The sequence below is a fragment of the Sinocyclocheilus rhinocerous genome, unplaced genomic scaffold, assembly GCF_001515625.1.
Source record: "Sinocyclocheilus rhinocerous isolate Xijiao unplaced genomic scaffold, SAMN03320098_v1.1 scaffold2090, whole genome shotgun sequence".
Lineage (NCBI taxonomy): Eukaryota > Metazoa > Chordata > Actinopteri > Cypriniformes > Cyprinidae > Sinocyclocheilus > Sinocyclocheilus rhinocerous.
Genome location: NW_015632025.1, coordinates 102,366 through 110,893, shown reverse-complemented (window position 1 = coordinate 110,893; position 8,528 = coordinate 102,366). Strand labels below are relative to the sequence as shown.

General features: G+C 40.6%; 2 protein-coding genes across 5 annotated transcripts in view; both read right to left on the bottom strand.

The window, feature by feature from the left end:
* Positions 1-5,472, bottom strand: part of myg1 (myg1 exonuclease) — an 8,540-nt gene extending 3,068 nt beyond the window's left edge. Inside the window, exons 1-5 of one of the 2 annotated variants that reach the window (XM_016554867.1) lie at positions 5,250-5,472; positions 4,734-4,846; positions 1,818-1,980; positions 1,603-1,752; positions 655-777 (exon numbers count right to left, since the gene is read on the bottom strand). In XM_016554867.1, coding sequence (XP_016410353.1) covers positions 655-777; positions 1,603-1,752; positions 1,818-1,980; positions 4,734-4,846; positions 5,250-5,399 — 699 coding nt within the window. In that variant the 5' untranslated portion in view covers positions 5,400-5,472. The remainder of the gene's footprint in view (positions 1-654; positions 778-1,602; positions 1,753-1,817; positions 1,981-4,733; positions 4,847-5,249) is intronic. The other variant, XM_016554869.1, reaches the window with a different exon arrangement.
* Positions 5,473-5,533: 61 nt separating this feature from the next.
* The window catches only part of LOC107742023 (proline-rich protein 13-like), a 6,418-nt gene continuing 3,423 nt past the window's right edge, over positions 5,534-8,528 (bottom strand). For all 3 annotated transcript variants that reach the window (XM_016554870.1, XM_016554871.1, XM_016554872.1), the window contains exons 3-4: positions 7,294-7,622; positions 5,534-6,676 (exon numbers count right to left, since the gene is read on the bottom strand). In XM_016554870.1, the coding sequence (XP_016410356.1) occupies positions 6,632-6,676; positions 7,294-7,622 (374 nt within the window). In that variant the 3' untranslated portion in view covers positions 5,534-6,631. The remainder of the gene's footprint in view (positions 6,677-7,293; positions 7,623-8,528) is intronic.

Sequence of the window (8,528 nt, the reverse complement as noted above, 5' to 3'; positions counted from 1 at the left end):
TTACATTTCTTAGTCACACACACACACACACACACACACACACACACACACACACACACACTCTCTCACAACACACACTCACACTCACACACTCTCACTCTCTCACACACACACACACACACACACAGATCATGAATGTATTTTCTGGGCTGTGTTTAACAACACTCACAGCGCAGATTACGGTTCATATCCGCACCGGAGCGAGCGTGTTTCCAGTTTTTATAGTTATATTTCATAGTCTCACTAACGTCTGTAAATGAAGAAATTAAAACACTAATATTAGTAGTGAAATTTTACAGTTGTACTATAAAATAAAATAAATTTTCTTAAATACTTAACTTCTGCCATATTAAACTTTTAATTAAGATTAAGCTTACAGTAATGTCAATTGTTTTTTGATCTCAAATATTTTGGTGGGTCTTGAAATAGATTATATTTATAGATTATATATATATTTTAATGGAAAAGTTTGGGAAGCCCTGTGTCAGAGCTTGTTTTAAACACAGACTGCAGACGGATGCTAAGACTCTCTCACACACACACACACCTGTCTGCAAGACACCTGTGCAGCGCAAACCATCTCCGCTTCAGCACACAGAGCCATCAGTGAATCACGTTAGAGCCTGTGGACTGTAATGTTGAGATATTAATCACCTGATATCTGCTCTGAACAGCTTGCTGCACGATCTCTCTCGCCGGGAGCCAGGCCTTCATGAAGAAAACCAACCGGTCCTTGAATTCTGCTCCTACAAGAGCCAGCGCTTTCTGGAAGCCCTCCTGTGATGTAGAAGTTTTAAGATTCAAGCAATATTCTTTATATGACTACAAAAGTGTATGATATTCACCTGAACTTCATGCTAACGTATTCAGTTGTTGTGCATCTCATCTGACAGAGACATTTACATTACACCCCGTGTGGCACAGATCAGATATAACACAAGCGTGAGCAGGAAAAAAGCACAAGCTCTCACAAGTTTATTATTTTAACATTGTGGGAGGAGTACAATTTGCATATGTGGTTTCAACAATCAGATGCAGTTACACTTGTCCAGTTTCATCTCCTGATGTGGTTCGAGCGATCAGATTTAAATCCGTCTCGAAAGCGGTTTAGAGGGCATTTAGGTGCACATTGCGCTGGCCCTGTTTACACTGTTGCCACACTGCTATAGCGAGCTCTCCCCTGGAATGCAAGTTTGACAGAGGGAACGGCTAGTTTGGCTAGTTTTGATTAGCAATTGGGCTGGTTTTATTTCGCATACCTGGCAACCCTGTTTCCGGGTCAGTATGTCTACCTTGAGTTGTTTCGCCAAATCTATGATGTAATGCAGATATTGTATATGGGTCACTTTTAAAAGATGATGTAAGCTGCTTTCCAAAAAAAATCAGAGTTGGGAATCAAGACCTGCAGTGCAAATGCATTTTCAATTAGACCGTCTGCTGTTTGTGTTTAGATCAATTACGTGTAAAATACATAATAAATTATGATTTTGACTCAAAATAACCTAGAACCTAGAACCTAACCCTAACCTAGAAAAATGGTCTAAAGGCTGAAGAATGGCAAGTAAAAGTCTGCAGGTGACTGTGGTGCAGCGGTGTGTTAACCTCAGTGTCCTGGTCAGAGCTGTTCCAGCGAGGGTTGAGGTGGCCGACGCGAGCGCTGAGGGTGGTGCTGATGGAGTAACGCACCTCTCCGTCACACTGACTGATCCCGTTATCCACCGCATCCACCTCCTCCACGAAGCTGTCGTACATCTGGAGCAGAGAGGAGTCTGTGAACACGGTCTGTGTGCTGCTCAAAGCCTCGAGACTGAACTGACCTTGTCATACAGGAGCTCCAGCTGCGGCTCGTGCTGCTTCAGCTGCGTCAGCTGCTCCAGAACACGTCTGCCGAAGTGAAGGTAGATCAGACCCGCCGAGCTCAGCTTCGTCACCCAGCGCTTCTCTGGACACAAGCTGTGGAAGCTCTCTGCAAAAGACCTGCTGAACGACACACACACTGTGCACTCGGAGCCTCTCGTTCTGAATTATGCACCAATGTTCCAGTTGAAAGAGTATTTCTGATTCATGCATATTCTTATGTTTTATTTTTGATTTGACTAACATATATATTACTACAGTCATATTTAACATCTGTAATCTTGCTGCTGAAAGACTCTTCTGCACATTTGAGGTTATTCATGGTCAGCTGATGGTGATTTATTAATACTTTCACATTTTTACATTTCCTTTTAATGTTTGATGGTTTCAACAAGTTCAGTCAGTCGCTGATTGTTTACAGTTTAAAGGAAGTCACTGCCACAATTCAAAGTGTTGTGTGCTGAAGGAAAACGGTGGGTAGCTTATGATTGAACCAAAATGAAGCATGCACTTGTTATTGGTTATGTTGAAAAATACTGTATTCTGAAGCCTAACTGGTCAAATGAGCAGATCTTCAATAAACCTCATGAACTGATTGATCGATTACATTTCTCAATACTAAAGTCACTTTTTCACAACTCTTCACACAGTTCTGCTAAGCATCTTTCAACTCGACACAGCAGTTCATCTCACATTCAGAATGCACTAAAACCACCAAAACACTTCATTAATGCCTCAAATCAGCTTATTCTTTCAGAACTCTAGCAAAGGTTTCACCAAACAAACACACGTTATCACTCATAGCACAATGACCTAAAAACACTAACAACAGGGAGCATTACACAATGTTTTCTTTTGTAAAATGTCTTTACAAAACAAGAATGACACTCTCTGCTGTTTATAATTCACTGCAGTGTATGTTACATGCTCCATGTTTACAGTACAGTACAGTTATTCCTAGGTTTTGCCCTTTTGTACAGATGGTAATGAAAGTGAAAGACTAACACTTGTGAAGATGTTCATCCACATGCATCTGCTTTGATAGGATTTGATTTTTTACATCCAGAATATTTTTCTATATGATATTTCTTATTCATTGTTGTACTGTGCAGTACTACTCAAGTGTAACAGTTCTGAAAACAGTATGTAAACGTGCAAATTGGCTTGTATAGAACATAAAGGTTTGGTGGTGTTTGTGTCGAAACGAGAAAATAATTCATGTAATTTGACAGATGTGCTCAATGGGCCTCATTCATGAAACTTGCGTAAATATATGAGTAAATTCAGAGTAATTTGCGTGTAAAACAGACCTTCCCGAAAACTCTCCTCCGGATTCACAAACGGTTCGTAAACGTCCGGTTTGATGGTTAAACATGTATGTTAATGAATTCCAATCATTCGTAAATGGGGCGCTCGTGCACGCTCATTCACGATTAGCATAATCCCTGCGCGCCTATGAATTACAGCTACGCAAATTGCGTGTCCAGGAACGCAGTGGAATATTCTGCTCTACTTTCTCAGGTTTGGCTCCAGTATATTGCATAAATGCAAAAAAGACTAATAGGCCATATGCCTAACAATAAATATTCAATAGCCTATGTCCACCAAAGTGTTTTTAGACAGCTGAAAAATGTCAGGCGCTCTTCTGAAAACAACCAGTTGGTGGCGCTTGAACGCTTTGGTGGCACAGTGTTTTTCCAGCGGAGATGCTTTAGTTGCTATGGTATGGAATATTAACAGCGGCAACATATTAGCCTACTAATATGTAATTATTAAGAATTTGACTAAATATAAAAATGCAGTAATCAGTAATATTGACTTCTCTGTTGTAGGCAGTCGTTGTACAAGCAGGATGGTTGGTCACTATTTGTCCCACCCGTCCTCTATTTACGGCTGGGTAAATAGTGACAGAGACGAGCGCTGCCTTTTACAGTTATCAACTCAGCTGCAAAAAAAATTTATAAAAATAAATAATAATAAAAAAAATTATTAAAAATAAAAAAAATTCAAAAAGAAGGCAAGGGCAAATGAACTTGTAATTATGATGGCAGTGCATCAAAATTCAGTGTCATCAGTTTGCCAAAGAGAGCACAGAATGCTTTAACGCACCATTTACACCTGGTAAAGAGCAGGTGTATATTTCTTTCCTATCAACTAACATTTTAAAAATAAATTTTCATGAATTCGAAAGTTTACGTCAGAACAGCTTTACGAACGATTTACACAAAAATTTGTTCTGCTCATGTTTCATGAATGAAATGCATTTTGTGCCAAAGCAGTGATAAATGAGCCACAGTTTAGCCTCAGAGACTGATGTTGTGCTCGCTGTGTGAAGAGTTGTGAAAAAGTGACCCAAGTAATGAGAAATGTGTCCTAGTGATCGTAAAAAACTGTAAATTAATGTGAGGTAATGAGATCTGTAAACAGCTGTTTCAGTATTACATGTATTATCACTATCATTCTCAAGTATTATATATATGTGACCCTGGAGCACAAAACCAGTCATAAGGGTCAATTTTTTGGCCAAGGTAGGAGATTTACAAAACATCTTCATGGAACATGATCTTTACTTAATATCCTAATGATTTTTGGCATAAAAGAAAAATGTATAATTTTGACCCATACAATGTATTGTTGGTTATTGCTACAAATATACCTGTGCTGCTTAAGACCGCTTTTGTGCTCCAGGGTCACATATAGCAGAGAGAGGCACATAAAAAAGTGATTAAATGCCAATTAACCTGAAAAACTCATTCACAGCTTCTCTAATCGGTCAGGTTTGATAAATAAGCTGATAGTTTCGGGCAGATGAAGAAATGCTGCAGTAAGGATCTGTAAAGTTGTAGTGCAGGATGATGATGATGATGATGATGTACCTCTGATGATGGTCATATCGCTGCTGAGCAGGATCATATTCTCCTCCGACATCCACCACAACATCACACTGCTTCAGGAGCGACGCGTCTCTGCTGCGGAGGATCTCTGCGTCCTGATGAAGAAGAGCACACAGATGGTGAAGAGCACACAGATGAAGAAGAGCACACAGATGAAGAAGAGCACACAGATGGTGAAGAGCACACAGATGAAGAAGAGCACACAGATGAAGAAGAGCACACAGATGAAGTAGAGCACACAGATGAAGAGCACACGGATGATCATTCTCCTGCTATACACTCATCTATCACAGCTCCTACAGTAAACAAGATCTGTCTGCACCGCTGCTTCAGTACAGTACTACAATACAGTACAGCATACTGTACACTGACATAAGAGACACTGTGAACATGAGACTGTTTTTATGTTGGGATTCACTGTGTGATGAAGAGTCTGGTGAGTGCTTTATCTGATGCTGAAGTGAAGTAGCAGACTGTGAATATAGTGATGAACAGCACCTTGTATTCCGGCAGCTGTCGCAGGAGGAAACACGCCAGAACCTCATCGCAGTGAAAGGTGCCGTTATGAGTCCCGATCTTCATCTTCATCTTCCTCAGAAGAGCGTTATTCAGAAACACTTGACTGACCGACCGGCGGAGCACGTGCATCAACTACCTCTTCTTCTTCTTCTTCCTCCTGAAGGGTTTCAGCGGCTGGAGAAGCAGCGTTAGCGCCACCTGTCGGTCAGGAGTGAAGCGATCTCACTGTCCACTGTGTCTGTCATATGCATGATTTCATCTGTTGCTCTTAATAACACACTGTACTGGTTTACTAGGGCATTCAGGAGATATCTTAATGCTGAGCTGTGCAAATCCCAAAATTTGTTGACAAAGTAATTGCATTGTTATTAAAACATTAATTTAGCACACAATAATGAATATAACTGGTAGATGTTTCAAGCTTTCTCTTAATGTTTTATTCATTGAAAAACTGCCTGTGCTTCATTAGCCAACAAAAACATGCAACTGATTTCTCAGCACACACAGTTAAAGCCATTTAAAGTGAGTTTACAGTTGATTAAATCTGAAATACATCACTTGCAGAATACTCATGTCTATATTAACTACAATATCTATTTCAGCTTCATCAATTCCTGATTATTAACTTTGATCAATACATATTTACTGCTTCAGGTAGTGCAAAGAAACATTACACTACAGGTGTTGTGTCTGAAGCTTCCTCAGTTAAAACTAAATGTATCCAGGCCAAAGCATATACTTTTTAATTGTTTAACTTTTTAATGAACACAAGAGAGGAAGAAGCAGGCCTGATAGCACACATAACTCAGAGACGTCTATTCCAGGTGTGTGTTTACATCTGCTCATCTGCAATACTTTCTGGGACTTCTCCTGTCAGATGTTAAAGACGTTATTTAAGATGTTTATGATTTAGAATGTATGTAAAACTGACTTTTTAAAGACGTTTATCAGATGTTTGTGCACAGCAGATGTTTTCCAGACGTCTTGCAGACGTATGTATGTGTGCTATCTGGGACTTTTCTCCTTAATGCATAAACGAAGTGAGCTTGTTTAATTACAGTTGTCCATTCTCAAATGGAGGCAGATGTCTGACATTTCAGTATGTTGTTCACAACTGAGTCAAGTTCAGCAAAAGTTATAATTAAATGTGATCTCTTCACATGGAAAGCTGATTATTACTTTTTTCTTGTAAATGTAATTAACAAAAGCATTCAGACTCACAGAAACACATAAATATACTTAAGTGCAATACATTACTGCATTTGATTATGGATTGTATAGCCGCTGGGCTTGATTTATCAGCCCTGACACTCGTGAGATCAGACGCAGACAGAGAGCAGGTTGTGTGTGCGTGCTTGTCTTCAGTCAGAATCACTGCTGCTGCTGCTGCTGCTGGATGAGGAATGCTGCAAAACAACACCATACACAGCATCAAAGACCATTCAGCATATATATAATATACGCAAAAATGAACGCAAATATACAAATACACACAAAAATGAAGCAGTCATTCCTTTTTACTCCATAAATCTACATTATCATAGCCTATTTAAAAGCACTAGACAATGACAAATGTGTGTTGTGATATTTCATTTAAAAATAAATGTATTTCGTTTATATTAGGTGTCTTTTATCTTATTTATTTAACCATAATCATGATACTGTAACTGTCATGTCTTGCTCACTTTCCTGCAAACAAATGTGCATAAATCATAACTGGGACTAATTCAATAATAATGGCGGAGCCTCAACATTCGATTTGCAGCGTCCATTCGCGCTGTTATTAATTATTTTATTTCAGTTAGTTTTTCAATAAATGTTGTTAGTTTCGTTTTAATTTTTCATTTATTTTGATGTTTTTATTTTATTTCAGTTTACAAAAATGTTTTTTGATCAATCGTTTTCGTCTTAGTTTTCGTTTACGAAAATAACCTTGCTTCGGTGTGGCAGCTGTATTCATAATTGTCATTTATAAGGTCTCTTAGAATCAGCTCATCCGCGCAGCACTCGCTCAGCCTCTCACCTTGCCATGTTTCATGTGTTTGTGCTCCTTGTGAGCTTTATGAGCTTTATGGCCTTTCTTCATCTTCTTGTGTTTCTTGTGTCCAGGTGCATGGACTCCCGCGGGGTGGGCCCCGTACTGAGGGATGGGGCAGGGGTGAGCGGCCCCGGGGAAGGGCCCCGCCGGGGGGAACGGCTGGTTGGGCGCGGGGTACGGGATGGTCGTGGGATGGTTCATGGGTGGATAGACGGGGTTGGGTCCGGGCGGGCCGGATGGGATGGGCATGGCTGGGTACACTGGGTTTGGAGGAGAAGGAAAGGCAGGATTGGGCGGCCCAGCGGCTGGAGGTCCTGAGAGGAGAAAATCACAATACTTCAACACACAGAAAACACTCAACATCTACAGTGGGAGAATCACCAACATGCTCTTCCAACCCAGATTACTGTTTCCTTTCTTCCATGAAACATAGACTGGTTTGTTCATTAAATGACAACAGATGATTTTCAATGGTGAACTGCAGAAGAGTAATGGCAGGCCGTACTGTATGACATCTCTATCCGCTTTCATAACAGAGCTGCCCTTCGACTTACGATTCAGTGTTTCACTGAAGACAGAAAACACTGTACAGTCACACCAGGCTGGAACAGTAAATGACAACAACAACAATGACATTCTGAACTGTTCCTTTAAATCTGAACTGCTCAACGTACTGCTAGTGTGTTTAATATCAACCGCTTGTGCTTCAGGACTCAGATGTGGCAGCCATGTTCACTGACTCTGACCTCAAAGAAGCTGAGAGCCTTTCCATCAGTCACCTTGTTGTGCTGGGTTAAACTAGCTACTGAGACTGGTAGAGATCCTGGAGGAGCTAGCAGCTAAACTAACAGCTGTTTTTAATACAGAAGGGGACAAAACTTTGTGTTTGGTGTTAAAAAGGCACTGCTAGAAGAACACACACACACACACACACTCACACTCACACTCACACACTCTCTCACACACACACACACACACTCACTCACTCACTCACACACACACACACACACTCTCACTCTCTCACACACTCACTCACTCACTCACACACACACACACACACTCTCACTCTCTCACACACTCACTCACTCACTCACACACACACACACACACTCTCACTCTCTCACACACTCACTCACTCACTCACACACACACACACACACTCTCACTCTCTCACACACTCACTCACTCACTCACACACACACACACACACTCTCACTCTC